Source organism: Ceraceosorus guamensis (assembly GCF_003144195.1).
Source record: "Ceraceosorus guamensis strain MCA 4658 unplaced genomic scaffold IE81scaffold_7, whole genome shotgun sequence".
Lineage (NCBI taxonomy): Eukaryota > Fungi > Basidiomycota > Exobasidiomycetes > Ceraceosorales > Ceraceosoraceae > Ceraceosorus > Ceraceosorus guamensis.
Window position 1 is genome coordinate 263,442 of NW_020290002.1, and position 19,642 is coordinate 283,083.

The 19,642-nt window shown below is 56.8% G+C and overlaps 6 protein-coding genes across 6 annotated transcripts; 2 read left to right on the forward strand and 4 right to left on the reverse strand.

Moving 5' to 3' along the window:
* Positions 1-10: 10 nt before the first annotated feature.
* IE81DRAFT_226605 (hypothetical protein) lies at positions 11-1,049 on the reverse strand. Its single transcript, XM_025511096.1, has one exon. The coding sequence runs from the start codon at positions 762-764 to the stop codon at positions 162-164; it is 603 nt and encodes a 200-aa protein (XP_025372197.1). The 5' UTR covers positions 765-1,049; the 3' UTR covers positions 11-161.
* Positions 1,042-3,036, reverse strand: IE81DRAFT_345092 (GroES-like protein; the record flags this gene model as incomplete). The annotated part of the gene is made up of 8 exons (XM_025515879.1): positions 1,042-1,089; positions 1,161-1,175; positions 1,266-1,406; positions 1,489-1,548; positions 1,670-2,061; positions 2,202-2,270; positions 2,462-2,638; positions 2,775-3,036. 8 exons carry the CDS (start codon positions 3,034-3,036, stop codon positions 1,042-1,044), a joined length of 1,164 nt encoding a protein of 387 aa, XP_025372198.1.
* Positions 3,037-3,815: 779 nt separating this feature from the next.
* Positions 3,816-5,100, forward strand: IE81DRAFT_333478 (NAD(P)-binding protein; the record flags this gene model as incomplete). The annotated part of the gene is made up of 6 exons (XM_025515372.1): positions 3,816-4,106; positions 4,220-4,246; positions 4,338-4,582; positions 4,670-4,700; positions 4,797-4,952; positions 5,050-5,100. 6 exons carry the CDS (start codon positions 3,816-3,818, stop codon positions 5,098-5,100), a joined length of 801 nt encoding a protein of 266 aa, XP_025372199.1.
* A 34-nt stretch (positions 5,101-5,134) lies between these two features.
* On the reverse strand, positions 5,135-9,712 carry IE81DRAFT_320634 (hypothetical protein). Its single transcript, XM_025513086.1, has 3 exons — positions 6,163-9,712; positions 5,637-6,097; positions 5,135-5,562 (listed from the first exon to the last, which is right to left on the reverse strand). Exons 1-3 carry the CDS (start codon positions 9,487-9,489, stop codon positions 5,220-5,222), a joined length of 4,131 nt encoding a protein of 1,376 aa, XP_025372200.1. The 5' UTR covers positions 9,490-9,712; the 3' UTR covers positions 5,135-5,219.
* A 1,413-nt stretch (positions 9,713-11,125) lies between these two features.
* IE81DRAFT_345095 (hypothetical protein) lies at positions 11,126-15,040 on the forward strand (the record flags this gene model as incomplete). The annotated part of the gene is made up of 3 exons (XM_025515880.1): positions 11,126-11,427; positions 11,529-12,322; positions 12,441-15,040. 3 exons carry the CDS (start codon positions 11,126-11,128, stop codon positions 15,038-15,040), a joined length of 3,696 nt encoding a protein of 1,231 aa, XP_025372201.1.
* Positions 15,041-15,339: 299 nt separating this feature from the next.
* IE81DRAFT_226694 (alcohol oxidase) lies at positions 15,340-17,843 on the reverse strand. The gene is made up of 2 exons (XM_025511097.1): positions 17,573-17,843; positions 15,340-17,507 (listed from the first exon to the last, which is right to left on the reverse strand). Exons 1-2 carry the CDS (start codon positions 17,745-17,747, stop codon positions 15,553-15,555), a joined length of 2,130 nt encoding a protein of 709 aa, XP_025372202.1. The 5' UTR covers positions 17,748-17,843; the 3' UTR covers positions 15,340-15,552.
* Between the last annotated feature and the right edge of the window lie 1,799 nt (positions 17,844-19,642).

Below are 19,642 nucleotides of genomic sequence, written 5' to 3' on the forward strand. Positions count from 1 at the left end.
CTGAGATGCCGATCTCCTTGATTTTGTTCCCACAATCACACTTTTTGGAATGCGGAGCTCGCTTCGCAGGTTGCTGATGGCCTATCCGACGCGGAACGCCAAAAGTGTTGCAGCAGCTGCTCCTGTCGGCGAGGTTCAAAGTTCATGACGTCATTCGCCATTCATCTTTCTTTGATTGCGCACCTTCGGTCCCGCGGCAACGCAGGCAGTTCCGCTGGTGGGACCTGAGTGTGAGGGCTGCTGGAGGAGCCTTTTCCTTGGGCAAATCCATTCGTGCTGGGGGCCTCGATCGCTGCCAGCTTTTGCGAGTCTGATGCGTGCCACGCATGCAAGGAAGGTGAGACAAGGAACCAAGTTGCTATATCGGGTCGACGTTCGAAGCTGGACAGACGACACCTGCCATCGTAGTCTTCGTCCATTCGTGCGAGCATGTGACACCACCGCCCACATGCAACCAACCTCTTGCTCGTGGGCCCGCCCCACTCAGACTTCTCAGCGGCTGCGTTGCGTGGGAGCAGCAGTAAGCGGAAGAGGCGCGGGGCGGAATTGGCTCTGTGAACTCGGATGGACGCTCGGCTCATTGCATCTTGCAAGAAGCAGAAAGTGAGAATAGCGTTTTGGAAAGAAAAAAAAAAGCCTTGGCTCGGAGACTGTTCCAAGCAGGGGAAGAGGCACGCCACTGAGGTGTGCCTCCCACGCCAAAGTACATACTCTCCTAGATGCGACCAGCCGTTCCCTTCTTGATGCCCTGGCCTCGCCAGCATGGCTAGAATGCTTGGGTCTCGCGCGGCGTGGGAAATGGTGCACAGCCTCGTTCCCTGTGCCTGAGCTTGCTGGTCCAAGCGGCTTACCTGGTCCTTCGATGCTCACACCCAACTTCTTCTCCTGACCCGCAACAGGGCGCCGCCTCTCAAAAGACGAGACTCCTGAAGAAATGCAGCAATCCATTGCTAGGAAATCAAGACAAGTCGACGAGGTGGACTGCAGTAGGAAGCAGAATGGTCTAGGAGCGTCGGTCTGGACTGGGCTTGCGCACCATCCTTATTGGTGGTCGCTGACTCGGACCACAAGCTTTCCTGCGTGGCCGGGCTGTGTGGACCGTAGTGGGGGGTAAGCGATGAGCGAACCAAGGACGAGACTGGCGAAGTCTTTGTGCTCACCTTGCTGTAGTCGGTCTGTCGCAAGACAAAGGAGGCATCGGCTGCATTGTGAATGTGTGGCTCGACATGGAGCACACTACACAAAGGCGAAGAGGAGCGACTCACCAAGAGATCGTGTATCTTTTCCAAAGGGTACGATTTCGTCTTTACCTCGATACCCTTGTCCGCAATCACCTTGAGCATCTCGCTCACATCCGCCGGATCACCCAGCAGACTTCCCTTGATGGTGACGTCGCGGAAGACGAGCTGCGTAGAAAGCGGGGGCGCGTTGCTGTTGATCAGGCTTATTGTCAAAACCTGGATCTTTGCAGCTTGAGCTTATACGCACGTGATGGAATGGCACGGGGATTGGAAGGTTGGGCTGACCGACTACCATGAAGAGGCCGTGCTAGACGAAGGTGTGCGAAGGGAGGAGTCAGTGTCGGGATTGGAAAGCGCAAGGAGCACAGGCCACGTGCATGCATCGCGCACCTCGAAACCCTGCGTCAGGGCTTCGCTCTCCCTCTCACCTTTTTTGTGAGCTCCAAAGAGAACTCGCAGGCTGGGATGGTGTCTGTGGCAAGCACAACGGCATCGGCATGTCCGCCTATGCTCTCGATGGCCTTCTTGACCGTCTCGGGTCGCTTGACGTCGACATCCTTGGCATTCAAGATCTCATCGGGCGGGTACTTGAGATCCTTGCACAGTTCCAAAGGAGCATCTCGAGCATCAACCACGATGGTGTGCAGTCCGAGACACTTTGCGAATTGAACGCCCAAGTGGCCCAGCGCTCCGGCTCCCACGATTGCGATTCTCTGCCCCGCTTTCAGATCGCATGCTCGGATGGCTGCGAAGATGGTCGCGCCGGCACAGAAAAGAGGCGCAGCCGCTTCGAAGGAGACTTCGTCGGGCAGGCGAACGACTGGGCGAGAGGCGCAAGGTGGAGGAAGGTGGTGAGGGTCGTGCAATATGGCGGGTCAGCGATGCGCAAGATGGGGACGGAGCTCGCTTGACTTTGGGCGCTTCTGCCTTCAAGCCTCGACTTTGGACGACTATGCTCACCGCTGCGATAGTCTGCTGCCATGTACTCTGCCAGGCCGCCATTAGCCGTCACACCGCACATGTCTTGATCTGTTTACGAATGAGCGGGCAAAATGTTAGTCACAAAGGCGAGATCGAGTCAGTCACTGAGCAGATGGAGAGTACTCTGGGCCAAAGGTGTGCAAAGATGCCGCTGCTGATGCCAACACACACGCGCGGGCGCGCGCGCGCGCACGCACACAGCACCAAGCGCCAAGCACCTCGCAACTCTGACCACTCACTCTCGCAGTACCTCGGCTTGCCCGCTTTGCAGTCTTCGCACTCGCCGCAGAAATCCTTGAAAGCGAGCGAGCCAACCCGATCACCGATCTTGAGCGGACCTGCACCTCCCGCACCGGGACTATCCGCAAAGTTCTTGGCTGCTCTTTCTCCGATCGCTGCCACGATCCCCGTTGGCTCTGCGGGCAAAGTCGAGAGCGGCGGCGGCGAGAGAGGGAGAGGGAGAGAGAGAGAGGGGGGGAGGAGAAAGGGGAGAAGTTGGTCGTGTGTGAGGATGCATTGCTGCTTGCGAAGCCGTGATGGGGATGAACTCACCGTGGGAGGGAATGAGAGGCAATCCGCTCCTCATCATGTGCTCAAACTCTCCCCTCACCACCATGCCATCGGTGTGGCACACTGCAGCGACCGCAATGTGGATGACGACCTCGTCTGCACTGCACGAAGGCACTTTGAGATCATGCTTGAGCTTGTAGGGCGCCTCCTCCTTGTCCTGACCCGTGACGAATTGGTCTAGGGTGAGACCCTTCATCAATGTAGGAAGCTGCTGCTGCTGCTTCTGCATCGCTGTTCCCGTCATCTTAAATAGAGAAGGTACTGAACAAGGCTCTGAAAGGTGCAGTACGCGTGACGGTACGCGTGTGATGGTGGGAAAGGTCCTTTGACCTTGTGAATGGATGTGGAAGGGAGCCAGCGAGCGAAGTGACACACACTGCCAGCGTCCAAAGGCATGACTTGTGCTGCTGCTGCTGCTGCTGATGGAATCTCGAATGTCGCCCGACAGCGTGCAGTGACAGGCAGCCTTGCTTGCATGCTGCTTCTCGGGATGCACCTCCACAAGTGCCTCTTCCCCGCCGGCTAGTCTCTCCCATGCAGCGCCATCCATCCGCCTCGTTCGCGATCGTGATTCTCTCATCAGCTGCATGTTTCTGCTGATGCTCCGAGACCCCGACGGCTAATCCACCTCGGATGTGGTTGTGTATGCGTTGCGTGCATGCGGTTACGCCGACTCAGTACATCACGTGATAAAGGTACATCGCAACACCGCGCCGGCGCGGGATTTCGTTGGGCCGAGAGCCGAGAGGGGAGCGCACGCGCAGGTACACGGATGTATGCGTCGTGCATCCCAGCAGCGTTGCTGCTGCTGCATGCTTGTTCGGTACCTGTACTCATCAGGACTTGTTGCGACTGTGGTCGAAACGGCCACGTACCACAGTCCAAGGAAGAGCAACTGATGCGTCACATGTCAGTCCAGCGAATCACTCTCAAACTCTCAAGATACTCCATACTCTGCCCCTGCTCCATCTGACCGAGCGGTTTGAGCAAGCTGTCATCCCTTCCCACCCCCACGACGACCCAATGAAGATTGCCGATCACATCTTCTACGTGACGGGCGGCGCTTCCGGACTGGGAGCAGCGACGGTCCGAGGTCTGCACGCAAAAGGGGCTCACGTAGCGATCTGGGATCTGGATGTGGAGGGCGCGACGCGGTTGAGCGAGGAATTGGGAGGAGAGAGGACGTTGGTGGGTGAGGTGGATGTGACGGAGGAGGAGGACGTGCGCCAGGCCATCCAGGCTGCGGACGACAAGTGGAAAGGCAGCACGGTGGCTGGATGCGTCAATTGTGGAGGTGTTGGAATGGCTGGAAAGGTGAGCTGCGAAGTGCCGCGGGGAGGGGAAGAGAGCGGCGAGAAAGCCATGTGGCCGCACATACTTCTGAGCTGAAAGAGAGAGCTGCTTTGCTCTCCTGCGCTTTCGTCAAGATCATCGATGCGGAAGGCGAGCCGTTTGTAAGTCTCGATGTTTTGCAATCCTTTCCAACTCTAGGCGCGCAGCTCATCCTTTTCTGAATTTCGCGCACATCTTTTAAATTCCCTGTAGAATCTGGACACGTTCAAAAAAGTCGTCGATATCAACCTGGTGGGCACCTTCAACGTTTCTCGTCTGACCGCAGCCCGCATCGTTCGAGATTTGCCCAGACCTCTTCAAAAGCCAAACAGCGAGACGCAGGATAGGGGCGTCATCATCAATACCGCTAGTGCGGCTGCTTTCGAAGGCCAGACGGGTCAGGTATCTTACTCCGCTAGCAAAGGTGGCGTGGTCGGTATGAGCATGCCCATGGCTAGGTGAGAGATTTGCGCTCGGTGATGATAGACGCGATGAGCGCGGAGAATGCTCAGCATCGGGGCCTACTTGCTCTCTCTTCCCTGCAGAGATTTGGCATGGTACGGCATTCGGGTGATGGTGCGTGTGTTCCAAGCAGAGGCACGCTTGTTGGCATCGTCAGCACCAAGTTGCTGATGTATCTGCCGTCGCGCTCGTTAAATATCCTCTGCGCAGGCCCTTGCGCCGGCGCTCTTCTCTACGCCAATGATGGAACGTCTGCCACAAAGGGCGAAAGATGCGATCCTGCGCACTGCAGAGTTTCCGCTTCGCTTTGGACATCCCGAAGAGTTTGCACACGCCGTCATCGCGTGCATCGAAAACTCCATGTTGGTGAGTGCGCGGTGGAGAGGTGGTAGCATACACGCTGGAATCATGTCAAGCTAAGATCCTGCGCGACCTTGCTCTGCTACCTCGATTGATCGTCAAGAACGGTTCATTCATCAGGCTGGATGGGGCCACGCGGCTGGGCAAGCTGTAGTGCGAGTTGCAATACTATACATTGTCCACAGCGTCCATCATGGTGTCGACAATCTAGGCATTCGTGATAGTCTTGACTGGTGAAGATCAATTGCAAAGGGGCAATGCAATGGTGCGCCCCTACACGGGCGTTTGCCTCGACTTCTCCACCAACTCGTCGAGCAAGAGATCGAGCACAGAGTATATCAGAGACTTGTTCAAGCGCTTGCTCTGCAAGACAGAGTGCACATCGCGCGCCCCCTTTCGCGCGTTCTCTTTGCCCATGAAGCTCGCGGCTATGTCCGGTACCAATGCGTAGCACTGTCGAAGCGAATTGATCCTGAGCGAGTCTTTCTCAGCTTGACTTCGGACTGGCGCGGGCTTCTTCAAGCTACCATTTGGCCATATATTCTCGCGCACTTTCGTCAAGTGGCGCGTCATTGCCAAAGGAGAGGTTCCGCTCGAAAAGGCTTCGCGAATTTTGCTGTGGTGTTGAGTCGGGAGAAGGAGCGTTCAGATTGAACCCCCCGCATTGGTCAAAGCACAACGGAGACTGACCGCTCGATGGTGCCGCCCAGGGCTTGCTGTAGCACGATCACGAGCGATTGTCGTCTGAACCACTGGTCTTTTTCGCTGAGCTGGAACACCTCAAACAGCAGCGCACATATGGGCTCTGTAAAAGGCGTCGATGTCATCTCGCCTTGTGACTCTGCCTGCAGCGGCGACTCGGGCACAGGTGTCGATCCCATAGTGCGGCCGACAAGTCCGGCTGTCAGAAATTGGCGACTGCTCACGATGGCCGGCAAAGGGATGCCCAAAGAGTCAGTGAGGCCGACAACCATCTCAAAGGCGGCATCCATCGGCGACGCAATGCTCCTGTCGCTGAGCGTTGGTGCTGTAGCCATGCCCGAGCTTTTGACGGCGGCTTCAAGCGTCGTCTGGAGGACGTGCATCTGCGCTGGATTTAGAAATGCTTCGAGCTCTGGGCTTGTGCAGATAGTGGGTATAAGGAGCAAGGCCTGAGAAAATGGAGGAACACGACGAATGAGCATCGCGAGGTCATCGACAATGGAGACAGACTTACCCTGAGCCAATTCTCTAGCGATTGCCGACGTCCTTCGACTAGAGGCGATGGTGAGAAGACCACTATTCGCTTGCTGGGGAACAGGCTTTTCGCGCGATGTACTTCAGAGAAGCGCTTGGAGAGGTGGTCGTTCAAGGCCGCAAACTCGCTGTAGCGACGCGCAACAACCCAGCCGCTCTCGACAGGGCGTGCCTCTTGTGGGTCTTCCCGCGCGTCTTCTTCCGTCACCTGTGACCTTGCCGAGAATTTATCGACCTGGATGTGATACACTGCAAAATCTTTTGCGCCCACTTCTGCAGCCATGATACTTTCAAACGGTATCGAGACATCAACCAATCCCATCACAAGGCTCGAACGTGCCTTGCGCTCCCGCAGCTCAGCGTGGGCTAGTGAAAGCTGGCTGAGATCACGAGCCGCTGCTTTCTGGCTCTGTGTCAATAGCCGCAGCTCCTTGACACCAGCGCCGGTAAGTTCTGCTTTGCGAATGAGGGCCGACAGCAGCTCATGCTGGCGCCGTACGCGCTCCTCATCCGCGCAGAGTCTGGTATGCTCACGTACAAAGTCGAAAGCGAGCTCTGACTCAGCAATCGGCACCGCCCCCGCCCCCGCAGAATGGTTAGCAGTAGAGGATGAAGGAGCTGCACTAGGTTCGCCGAGCGGCACTGCATCGCCTTCTCCTGAGACACAGGAGCTCGCGCTCTTGTCAGGATTGTCGGCGTCACCAAAGACTCTGTCACGTTGGCTGGAGCGAGGCCCATCCGAAATAGGTCCACTCGACGATCTTTTGAATGCAGGGCGCAAGTCTTGCTTTGCTGTTGCTGATCCCCTTGTACCGGTTCTGTAAGAGGGACGCGCCGCCCATGAAGAGCAGCTTGAGCTATTCACGTTACTTGCATGCGTGCTAGTCAGGTGCGACAGCACCCGTTCACCGGATGTAGCGATCGCACCATCATCGGCGATGAGGTTAGCAAGGGCATCGGCCAAAGCGTCCATCCGGTCTGCTCGAAGGGTGAGTGGCGCTTCTTCGGTGTCATTCTGGTCTGCACTATCATCAGCCTCTCCATCCTCAAACAGACTCTCGCGGAAAAGCGGAGGCCTTTCGCTCGGGCTGCGAACAGTACCAGCACCGCCAATCAAAAGGTCGAGATTGTGTGTTGCACGGCTGCCTTTCCTGGCGACCTTCGAAATGCCGCGAGTTCTTGCAAGAGGCTCAGTGCCGGCTTGTGTTGGAAGCGCGAGCGAAGCGGACCGCGTTCGGTGGATCGGCTCGTGCCCAAAGAGGTCAGCAGAATGCATGCTTCGATCCATTGCTTGTTCCACTGTTTCGTCGTCGATGCTTCGTCGCGAACGATCAGCGGACGTGATAGCTTGAGAAGTATGCAGCTGCCGTGCGTCCGAGCCGGTGTCGCGTGCAAGCTCTCGCCTAGCTCGTGCGAAAGCGCGGCTTCGAACAAAGCTTGGCCAGTATTCTTCAAGGAGCTCCATCTCTATCTGATGATGAGCCTTAAGGACGCTCCTCCGTGCCGCTTTCAATTCTGTGTGCGTCATGACAGCGTTAGGCTTAGACGACTCTTGCGTAGCCCTAATGACCGCTTCTTTGTCTCGGATATTGATGCAGGTGAGTCCTGAGAAGTAGTGGTCCACGAACGGTCGCAGGTCCGCGAGGAGAACGTCAAGAGCATCTCGCGAAGCGTTCTGGGACCGAGCCGAATGGCGCGCGGCATCTTCTTCTTCGGCATCGCTATCGACCTCCTCGAGCGGCTGTCGAAAGACGGACATCGACATCCAGCATTGCACGAGCTGACCTGCGCCTCGACGTTCCATCCACTCTAGGAAATGAGACAAAGCGAGCGAATTCTTGAGAACGGTCTGCAGAGTGACTGGAGCCGGGTCAAAAGTGGTGTCGAGTTCCATGTGCTTTGGCACGTCGTCCGCTGGCAAGGCTTTGGCAACAGCCTCAGACTTGACATTATCGAGCTGGGCAAGCCGAGCATCGACAGCCACGATGCCCTCTTTCATACGCTTGTACTGCCGTGTCGAGTCTGTTTGCAAGCCGCTCCCGCCGGTGACACTCTGCATCTTGTTAGCTTCGCGCACGAGAGCGGTCTTGAGCCGACGAGCTTGTGCCTCGTCCATGCTACGAATGGCGAGAGGGGAGGGTATTCCTGACGCGGGGCCACGCTTGATCCGGTCACTGAGAGCGACGTCGTTGTAAGACGAGAGATGCGAGTCCTTGCCGCCTCTGGTGCGCGAGTGCATTTGCTCTCTGTCCAACGTCTCACGGAGCTGGGTGATCAGCTTCTGCTCTTGCAGTGCGACAGAAGCCTGATGCTCGAGCATCGAGTTGATGGTGTCTGGGTCCGACAAAGAGTCGACCAGCGGCGCGAGGACAGTGCAGGCGAGAAGTTCCCGTGCGACGATGCGCACAGCTGGGCTGCGAAGCTCTTCCTCAGGCAACAGCACGGCCAGGATACGTTCGGCGCTGGAGCGCAAATGAGCTTGTTCGGTGTGTCGAGTGTCTAGCGTCGAGGTTGATGCGACAGCAGCATGCAGCGAGCCTCCGCAGGCCTCGTACGCCTTTGCAAGGAAAATGTCCGTAGTTGAGTCTCCTGAAAGCTGGTTCGGGTCCCCTGCCCCTGCCAGAGGAGGTCCATGGAGTCGGAGCACAGCTTTGCGGTGCACACTGATGTGACTTGTCACTTTCGGCAAGACTCCGCGGACAACGAGGGTTGACAGGTCGAGCCGAGATCCACTTTCGCCCAGCGTGCGCAGGACATGCCGCAGAGCGCGGTCCACAGCACGCAAGAAATTGCTGGACGTCACTTCACCGCCCGAACCACTACGCGCTGTAAGAGGCGTATGCCACGGAGAGACGAAGTCGCGGATGGTCCACTTGATTATGGTATCCGCAACATCGCTCAGGGGCTTGCTCGCTGGCCACAAAGATGAGGTGGGAGGTCGAGGTCTGTTGATATCCCGACGAAGCTTGGCCCACGCGGTGGGTTGAGTGAACGAAAGCTGTGGTCGAGATGACCCGTCAAGGCGAGGCTCATCACGAGTGCGGAGAAGTTGGCGTTGGTCTGCCAGGTAAGCAAGGACTACGACCGATGCTGGTATCGCTGTAAAAGCGAATAGGGTGAAGCAGATGGCGAAGATGTTACAGAGCCACGTTGGTAGCGAGACTGAATCAACCCAAAGCGACAGAAGGGCTGCAGCCGCAGCGAATACACCCAAGACGTGCCATTTCAGACTTTCAGCTGATGACGCGAGGGTCGCTTCTGCGCTGACAGGAGAAGATCGTACCTTGGCGCCGCTCGGATCTGCCATCTCTGAGCTGGCTAGGGGCGACTTCTGACGGATGTGCGATGCTCCGCAGCCGAACGGAACATCATGGATTCGCTTGCAGGAGACGATAGCTCGAAGAAGAGGTAGCAAAGCTCAGCTTGTGTGTGCCACCACAGGCTGAGGAGGGATGCCTCTTCGCGCGAGTATGTGAGCGAATCAACGAATGGTGACTATCGTGCTTTCTCGAGGAGAGCGTCGAAGACTGCGAGAGGTGAATAAGGAATGCCTTTGTCGATCAGCCTTGGCGTGGTTGTTCAACTCGTGATTGCGGCTAAATTGACATAGCCGCGCTGCGCTTGCGCGATACAATGCTCGCCTTCTACCGGCCGAGAACTGCTGCGCGGTGGACAAAGGATTTGCAACCGCGCTTGGAATCATCAAGATTCAGATTGCGATGCCGCACAGGCATGCAAAGTTCTAACACGATCGGCGAAAGCTGTCGTCATTGAGAACCGAGGCTGCCGTTGAGCATGGCGTTCGTGATTAGCTACGCTGAGCCCGAAGCCGAGAGACATGTCGGTCGACGTTGCGTGTCAAGCATCCAGTCATAATAGAAACCGCGCTCATATATAGCATCGATGCTGCATGGCTGCAGGGGGCGCTGTGAGCTCCACGTGATCTTGAGTTTTCGGAGCGCATATGAGACCTGCGATGACGTGTGCGACGGGGTGTTTCACACAGCAGCAGCGGGTCACGCGCATGAATCGTGTAGTCACGAGTCGTGACTTGAATCGATGTCGCGACTCTCTCCAGCTCTGAAGGTGAATGCAACGGCTCACTATATACGGCGAACGCAGACGCCGTTCACCGCGCGTTGCTGCATGCTGTTTGATGTCTGCTGCGCCCTGCCCGACTTTGTGGCGCCCGCTTCGCAGCAGCAGCTATACCGTACACATATGTATGCGCGCACGGGATAGACAGCAACGTGAACAAACGAATCACAGCAAACCTTTCACTATTGTAACTCGATCCATCAGCCGCGACAGCAAACACGTAAGCGCTTGCCGGGAACCTCTGCGTTTGTGCAGCGCCAGCAGCTATAGCAGCAAGCACACTTTCACCCCTTTGTCTCTCATTTAGGCGCAGCAGCAGCGGCCGCGCGTCCTTTCTAGCTGTTGCCAGCCTGCATATACGGGACTTCGCTTGCCGCGCTCCAGGTTTGAGAAGAACCTATTCTACATTAACTCACATTCTCGTGACGCCGAGACGAGCAGAACAGCAATAAACGGACGAGGATCGAGACTTGACTGCGCAGCTCCACTTTCCATCCCTCACCTACAGCACACTCATCCGCCTCGCGGCGCCGTCCATATAACCTCGCCAAACCTGCATGGCAAGCAAGCAAGCAAAACAGCAAGCAAGCATCAGCTGCCAAGCTCTCAGCTTTCATCAATCAGTCTCAGAGATTGCGAATCACAATAAGCTCTGCCCCGCTCTTCCGCCTATATCAATAGCTGCAGCTTCAGTGCATCCCTCTCTGCAGCACGCAGTCTGCAATCACCTTGACAACGGGCACCGAAGTACGCTCGCGACCGTAGAAGACTTGTGACTCAAAAGGAGACTCACGACTCACGCGACTGCTGGGGACTCGATCGCGACTGCGCATCGGCCTACGCGCATGCTACCTCTTCGGTTATCCGCGGCGCGAGGTCTTCCTCGAATCTTCGCCAGGACTGCCGCCGCTGCTCATCGCACACCTTCTTCCGCATCACCAGTCTCGTCTGCCGCTCGCATCGCTCTAGATTCTCTTCTTCGAGCTAGCTTGACTCCCGCTTCGCTTCACGCCAAGCAGCTTTCGACCTCTTCACCTCGCTCTGCGCCTGGCGATACGGGTCCGATCGACCGGGCACGTCGCGCAACTCGCACTCGCGACCAATCAAGCCACGCCGCAACCGACGCGACTCGTATCAAGCTCCACAGGTGAGTGCCAAGCCAATGTGGATTCATCCCATCGCTTGATGGCGTCCATGTCGCCGATACGTAACCCATCGCTTATTATCGTCCCATCGCCCCCACCCCAGCGAAATGTCGGAAGCATCGCGCGCGCCCGGCAGCTCTCGAGCACTGGCTACGGCCGCTACCACTTCCATTTCCGGTTCTGCTCCTTTGGAATCTCTACCCCCCGGGTTCGAGATCACTCCCAGTGTTGACGGCAACGACGCAGCATCCTATGCCGTCTTTACCAGGCCGCTGGAGCTGAGCGGTCAAGATGACAGATCCTATCGGCTCATCAGGCTAGCAAACGGTCTCGAGGCGCTCGTGATTCACGACACAGAGACCGACAAGGCAAGCGCAGCGATGGACGTTCGCGTCGGACACTTGTCGGACCCGGAAGAGCTGCAGGGCTTGGCTCACTTTTGCGAGCATCTGCTTTTCATGGGAACCCAAAAGTACCCGAGGGAGAATGAGTACAGCGAGTACCTGTCCAACAACAGCGGTGCTTCGAACGCATACACCGGCATGGAGAACACCAACTACTTTTTCGACGTGGGCCACTCCCATCTCGAAGGCGCTCTCGACCGCTTCTCCCAATTCTTTATAAGCCCGCTTTTTGATCCAGGCTGCACCGAGCGGGAAATCAGAGCTGTCGATTCGGAGCACAAGAAGAATCTGCAAAGCGATGCTTGGCGGTCTTTTCAGCTCGAAAAGAGCTTGAGCGACCCTCGGCATCCTTACTCGCACTTCGGAACGGGCAATCTCAAGACGCTGTGGGATGATCCGAAAGGCAAAGGCATGGACGTCCGGGACGAGCTGCTCAAGTTCCACGACAAGTACTACAGCGCCAATGTCATGCGGTTGGTCGTTCTCGGCAGAGGTGAGTCGAAGTGCAGAGCGGAGGTCAGAGCGGCATGCTCTTTTCGTTGGCGAACAAAGCAGAACACGCGCAGTCAACAAGCGGATTGCTCACCACGTCTGCATGCCTTGCTATGCAGAGAGCCTCGATCAATTGACACACTGGGTGGTGGACAAGTTCTCTGGCGTTCGCAACAAAGGCGTGGCAGCCCCTACTTTCCCAGGCTCTCCGCTCGGAGCGGAGCAATTGCAGACTCAGGTCTTCTTCCGTAGCGTCAAGGACATTCGCCTGCTCGATGTGACCTTTCCCATTCCTGATCAAGGACCTCATTTCCGCTCCAAGCCTGGTCAGATCGTGAGCCACTTCGTGGGACACGAAGGTGTGGGATCGATCCTATCTCATCTCAAAGCCAAAGGCTGGGCGAATCACCTCAGCGCTGGGGCTACGAATGGAGCGGACGGCTTCGAATTCTTCAAGATCAGCGTCGACCTCACACAAAGCGGACTGCAAAACTACCAGGAAGTCGTCCAAGGCATCTTCCAATACATTGACTTGCTGCGCGCTTCCGCTGTTCCCGAGTGGTCCTTCAAGGAGGTGCAGCAGCTTTGCGACCTGGCCTACCGCTTCAAGGAGAAAGTCCCGCCAGCATCTTATGCGTCAGCTCTGGCGACTCAGATGCAAATGCCATTCCCTCGCGAGTGGGTCCTCTCCGGCCCTTACTTGACGCGCGAGTTCGATCAAGATCTCATTCGCAAGACCATCGACTGCCTCACCCCCGCCAATTGCCGAATTACGGTAGCTGCGCAAAACATGCCGGATGGATCAAAGGACTGGGCAGCGAGGGAGAAGTGGTATGGAACAGAGTACAAGCTCACCACCTTGCCTGAGACGCTGTTGAGGCCAAGCAATGGTCATGTGTCGGAAGGACTGGCGTTGCCCAAACGCAACGACTTTGTGCCGTCCGACCTTGAAGTGGCAAGCGTCGAGGCTTTCCGCCAGCCAGGCTACAGACCCACAAAGCGCCCAACGCTTTTAAGCAACACGCCGCTGGGTCGTTTGTGGCACAAGCGCGATGACCAATTCCTCATGCCCAAAGCCAATTTGTTCATGCTTCTTCGCAGTCCGCTCATCGATGCGACTCCAAACAACGCCGTAAAGTCCCGCGTATTCGTAGAGCTTGTCAAGGATGCGCTGACGGAGTACTCCTACGACGCCGAGCTTGCCGGTCTTGGATACAACATCGAATCGCAAGCTGATGGTATCGGTCTGAGCGTCGACGGATACAGCCACAAGCTTCCCGTTCTTTGTCGCTACATCCTCGAGGAGATTGCCAAATTCAAAGTGGATCCCAAGCGTTTCGACATCATCAAGGACTCTGTTCGACGAGGCTACCAAAATTTCAGCCTAGAGGCACCATATCAGCACGCCAACTACTACATGACGTACCTTTTAGTCGAGCGCATGTGGACAGCAGAGGAAAAGCTAGTCGAACTAGAGCTCTTGACGCCCGACGATCTGCAGCGTTTCCTCCCTGATCTCCTTGGTCGCCTGCACATCGAGACGCTCGCGCACGGAAATGTCACGCCGGCACGAGCGGGTGAGCTCATGGCTCTTGCTGAGGATATTCTCGCGCCAAAGCCCCTGGCTGCGAGCGAGCTTGTGTCCCATCGCTCTCTCATATTGCCGAGACCATGCAACTTCTCATGGTCGCGGGAGGTCGCCAATGTTGACAACGTCAACTCTTCTGTCGAGTACTACTGCCAGATCGGAGACCCAGTGGACTTCAAGCAGCGAGCCACTCTTGCTCTGCTCGCTCAGATCGCTTCCGAGCCCGTCTTTGATCAGCTTCGCACCAAGGAACAGCTCGGCTACTTGGTGTTCAGCAGCCCCCGCAAGACGATTGGCAGCATGGGCTTCCGCATCTTGGTCCAGTCCGAGAGGGATTCTCGTTACGTCGAATCCCGCATCGATGCCTTCTTGGACCAATTCAAGGCGCACTTGGAAGGTTTGAGTGAGAGCGAATTTTTGGCGCAGCGCGAGAGCCTGATCCACAAGAAGCTTGAGGTGCCTAAAAACCTGTACGAGGAGTCGAGTCGCTTCTGGTTCCACATTCATTCCGGATACTACGACTTCCTGCAGCGAGACGTGGACGTCGCTTCGCTCCGCAAACTCGCAAAGCGAGATGTGGTGGATCTGTTCAACACGTACATTCACCACTCGAGCCCGACCAGATCCAAGGTGTGCGTGCATTTGCGATCTCAGGTCAAGCCGCAGCGCTTCGGCGTGCAAGCTGGGGAGAGACTGCGCGAGGTAGCGAGAAGCAGTGGTATTCCCATTAGCGAAGACGAATTTGCTGCGCTCAAGGCTCAGCAGCCCAACGTAGAGATGGTCAAGGAGTACACGAGGGCCAATCTGACTCGAGCAGACCCTCCGATCGACGAAGCAAAGACGGCTCAGCTGATGGCTACGATCGACAAGCTCGCTACCGAAAACCCCGCCGAAGCAGACATGGCTGAAGATGATGTGGCGAAGGAGCAATCGAGGAGAGAAGCGTCGACAGAGGTGGAAATTACCGACGTCAATGTCTTCAAGGCTGGCCTGCAACCTTCTAGAGCTGCTCAGCCCGTCAGACCGTGGGATGACTTCACCTCGGAACCAGCTGCGGACAGCGAGGAGCGCGGATATGCTCGAGGATCGGATGCGTCGCCAACGCAAAAGCCGCCCAATGCTAATCTGTAGACGCCATGCCCCGATCACAAGTCTTTTCCCAATGCAACAAACGCGATACAAAACCTTTCTCACCACTCGCTCTCGCTCTCTCCCCATTCGCTTTCAATGTCCTTGATGGCCGCTTGACATGAGAGCAACACGTCCATAGTGACCAGTCTCGCTTCTTCGTGCATTCGCTTTTCAGTTGCGTGCCCGGCAAGACGATTGTCACGCGCCCGCCTCGCACGAGAATTCGATCAGGGTCGATGCGATTATGCTGCACATGTTCCGCCAAGGCGAAGGTGAGGAAGAATCACAAGACGAGCGAAAGGGTGAAAGAGGTGCGCATCGCTGGGTGGGTGGAAGAAAGTATGCGTTGCGTCATGGTATGTGCGAAGAGATGCGGGAACAGAGAATGCAAGTCTTTTGATTGTCCTTGGGGTTGTGTTTCTGTAGCAAAGTCCGTAGATGTGCTGGCGTGGTGCTGGAGGCGCCAAGTCTATTGCTGAGGGCCAGTGTGTGAGAAGCCTGTTTAAAGGCCATCACAGCAACAAGGAGGCGATAATCACAGCTAAGAGAGCGCCCAGGTAGGTGGTGGGTCTAGCAAGAGCACTAGTGCCATTGCCGCTGCCGCTGCCGTTGCCGTTGTTGGAGCCGGGTCCGCCCGTAGCGCCAGGTGCGCCGTCCGTCTGACCCGCCGAGTCGTTGTCCGATCTGGGCGGTGCAGATCCAGTGTAGCCCCTGCCTTGAGCATGCGCCACGATAATCTCCGCAGCCACCTCTGCTGCTCCGTACAGTGGTGCCATGAGGTGGCACGAAAGGGGCGAAGAGAGGATGGAAGCGTCGACAACGCGCAGGTTCGAGGTACCGTACACCATGAGGTTCGCATCCACCACACCTCCATCTTCTCGCGGCAGCATGGAAGAGGTCGAAGAAGGATGGTACTCTGTGCCCACGCTATTCCTGGCATACGTCTCGAAGTCGTTGTCCGCCTGGACATTTGTGCCGGGGCTGTTCTCATTTCCAAGACTGTTCGACAGGGGTTGAGCGTTACCCACACGCCTGGCCAGCTTCAAACCCTCCCGCATGAGTGCGAGATCGAAATTGACGCCAAAGACGTTGGGATTGATCTCTGGCGCAGTGAAGGGGTCGTTGGATGTTGCGCGGACGTAGCCTCGACTCATCGGGTGCTGCAGAGCGACCTGGACCTGCATTGAGCCGAACACATAGGCCCACAGGAGCTCAATAGCACCAATGGCACTGCCTTCGCTAAACACGGCCTGCAATTGAGCTTCGCGCGTAACGTTCCATGCTCGTTTGACCTCATCGCGAGCATCGGAAGCTGCGTCTGCTTGAGCCATCTGTGCTCTGGCTTGCTGGACCAGCTCAGCAGTGTAGTTGCCTAGCAGAGTGTTCATCGTCGTGTAGCCGGTGGCGGCGTTGACGTAGGAGTCGGCAACAGCATTGCCCGTCACCGCTTGTGCAGGCATCTCGACGTTGCCCTGGGGAGCCCAAGCGACGGAAGTGACGACGTGGTCGTTGAGATTCTCGCCGACACCAGGCAGGTCGATGACGGTGTCCACGCCGATGGAAGCGAGGTGCTGCTGGTTACCGATGCCAGAGAGCTGCAAAATCTGAGGCGTGTTGACAGAACCACCGCTGACGATCACCTCACGGTTGGCATTGACCGTCTTGACATCTGCTCCTCGTGACGCCGCATATTGGACACCGGTCGCTCGGATGTTTGCTGGGTCCGACGAATCCAGCAGAACTCTAGTTACCTGGTGGCCCGTGAGCACGTGCAGGTTGGGTCTGTTTTGTGCCGGGTCGAGGTACCCGTTTCGCGCAAAACTGCGATGCCAGTTGTCTTGGGGATTGATTGCGCTAGTGGCTACGAAGGCGCCAGAACTGCTGCCGCCGTACGCATCGTCCGAGATGGGTGTTCCGGTATTCGCCATGGATTGCAGAAAGTCATTTGTGGTCGGGAACGCGGCACCTGGCCAGCTGTGGTGGATGGGTCCTGAGCTTCCGTGCGAGGCTTCGTTGTAGCGCAGATCGGGCAAGACGTTGCGGACACGGCCGGTGGGCGGAACGAAGGTTTCGCTCTTCTTCATCGCGCGGAAAATGTTGTCCCAGCCCCAGATATCCGGCGCACTGATCAAGCTGGCCAGACTGTCGTGCTCCGCCTTATTGCTTCGCACGAGGTACAACCCGTTGATAGCAGAGGAGCCTCCCAAAACTTTGCCTCGAGGCCAATCCAAATTCCTGCCATTCGCCCCAGCCTGAGACGACGTCTGCCACTGCCAATCGTACTGCGTCTTGACAGCAGAATCGTAGAGATTGCCAGTAGGCACCAGGAACTTGTTCTGGTCCGCGCCGTACACATCCCCTCCTGCCTCAATGACCGCTACCGTAACGTTGGATACTTCCGAGAGCCGCGATGCCACCGTGAGCCCAGCAAGCCCGCCGCCAACGATGATGTAGTCATAGCTTTGACCTGTGCGAGGCGACGCAAGGGATGAGCGATAACCATCAAGTGGTCCACATATAACGAGTACGCACCTTCAAGATCGTTGCCATTGCCAGTGACTGACCTCCTCATCATGTTGGCGTGGTGAGAGTAGGCCGAGTCAAATTGCGCTCGATCCTGAATTGTGGCAGCCAAGACGCTAGAACCTGCGGCAGCGAGACCGACGGCAGCCACGGCAGCTGTTTTGATAGGCGCCGTGAAATGCATGATGCTCAATTGTCTGGTGCCGAAGGAAGCTAGAGCGGCGCCTGGGAGAGTGGTTTCAGTTGCTGCCGATCAGTGGCGTGGATCGGCGTTGGTCAATCAAGCGCTGTAGAGATCGTGTAGGTTGTTGTACTTTGTCACTGGTGAGAGCGCGTGGTGAGGTCCGACAGCAGATATGGCAATTGTGCGTCGTGTATGCGAGGGCGTCGGTTGGAGATGAGACAAAGCTGTGAATGGCTGACGTGGTGTTGCCCGATGATCGTCGGATGGACAGGCGAAAGTCGAAGAGGGTGCAACGAGGTGAGTGATGCAATCGAGCTTGGTCCAGTACAAGGCGTAGGAGAGTGTGTGGGGCCCGAAAGTGGAGAGAGAAAAGAGAGAGCAGACAGATGAATTCAACGACTGTCAAATATGCGCAAAGCGACGTGAAGACACGCGAGGATGCTTCAAGCGGAGGAGCAAGGTAGAGGCGAGCTGGCGAAGAAGAAGATCTGCCGATTCGGCCCGGGGGCGACGTATGGATTATTGCGTGGTCGTGGTGAGGTACATGAAAGTCCAGAGTCGACAATGTACGGGTGATGAGGAGTGGCTGCTGATGCCGCTGCCACTTGAGCGTCGAGGCATCGGGCATGTCTGAGCAGAACGGCTGGTGCGCTGCTATCCAGGGCCTTGGTCAGCCACATCCCTTTGGCGGCAGCAAACTTGGGAACGAACATATGCTGCAAACATGATTTGCATCTCATCATTCGAACTTGCCGCGGCACGGCGTTCGTTGCCCAAATTTTCAGCTGGAACGGACCGAGCGCAGTTCGGGTCCACCACAGCCGTACAATCACGAACACCGAGCAGCGATCCGGGCCTCCGAGCATGACTTGCGCGTGCGCACAAGCGTCGCTCGGAACGCCGGCCTCCTGTTGCTGCGTGGTGTGCCAATCACATCAATCCAAGGCAAGGCAGTTTCCTCAACGGACGGGATGCTTAGGCTTGGCTTGGCAAGGGGGGTCAAGAGGGCGAGCGAGTCGCGTCTCCCGGGGTGCATCTGACCTGCTGAGCTCAGTGTGAGTTCAGTTCCCAAGGCGCAGCACTCGCCCAGCTCCAAATCACCACATCAAGACCTTGACTGCATGTCCCACCCACATCGCGAGTGTGAATGACATATTAGTGATTACGACAATCACGAATATGGAAATCGAAATAACGAATGGATCGACACAGGACACAGGTGCTGCTGATGATGTGAGAGGAAACAAGCGAAAAAGAAGCGCAAGTCACGCGTGAGCTGTGTGGCGCAGCGGCTTGGAAGTTCTTAGCGCGGCGCCGTGCGTGCCTCGCAAAAGACCCTATAGTGCGGGCCATGCAGCTGTCGCACAGCATTAAACGAGATGGCATGTGGATGCATGCATGCTACAGCTACTATAGGTTTCTTGCAAGCGATTGCTGCTCATGCACCGCCATCGTCCCTCCCTCTGCTGGAATCATGGCGCGGTGCCAGTCACGAGTGTGACTATGTACTGTGTAGCTGATGCGTGTCAAACGCATCATCGCGCACGTCAACGGGGTTTTCCGGACGCGTCGGCCGGGCTACGCGCCAGTCCATGCTGCGCTGCGCTGCGCTGCAAGTGTGCTTGCAAACCCGATCGTGACTGCTGGGCAGCTTTAACAAACATCGAGGTCTCCTCCGCCTCAATCGACTTCTTGACTCGTGACTCATGCTGTGCCCCTGCGTGTGTGCTTGGCGCGGCCGCTTTCGCGTGGACCCTTGCAGGCCTGCCTTCATCATGGCTTGGCAAAGCCAGAAAGGACACCATCAGCCATGCAGCAGCAGCAACATCAGCAGTGTGAGTATAGTTGGTATCGGCCTTCCATTCAATTGCTCTCCTAGCTAGAGCGAGGCATTC

Bases quoted from the DNA above. Each gene is read 5' to 3' on its own strand.
- IE81DRAFT_226605 (XM_025511096.1), bottom strand. From the start codon at position 764: ATGCTGGCGAGGCCAGGGCATCAAGAAGGGAACGGCTGGTCGCATCTA.
- IE81DRAFT_320634 (XM_025513086.1), bottom strand. From the start codon at position 9,489: ATGGCAGATCCGAGCGGCGCCAAGGTACGATCTTCTCCTGTCAGCGCA. The intron at 6,098-6,162 runs GTAAGTCTGTCT...CCATTTTCTCAG, and splicing joins CGCTAGAGAATTGGCTCAGG to GCCTTGCTCCTTATACCCAC. The intron at 5,563-5,636 runs GTCAGTCTCCGT...TCAACACCACAG, and splicing joins CTGGGCGGCACCATCGAGCG to CAAAATTCGCGAAGCCTTTT.
- IE81DRAFT_226694 (XM_025511097.1), bottom strand. From the start codon at position 17,747: ATGCATTTCACGGCGCCTATCAAAACAGCTGCCGTGGCTGCCGTCGGT. The intron at 17,508-17,572 runs GTGCGTACTCGT...CGCCTCGCACAG, and splicing joins CAATGGCAACGATCTTGAAG to GTCAAAGCTATGACTACATC.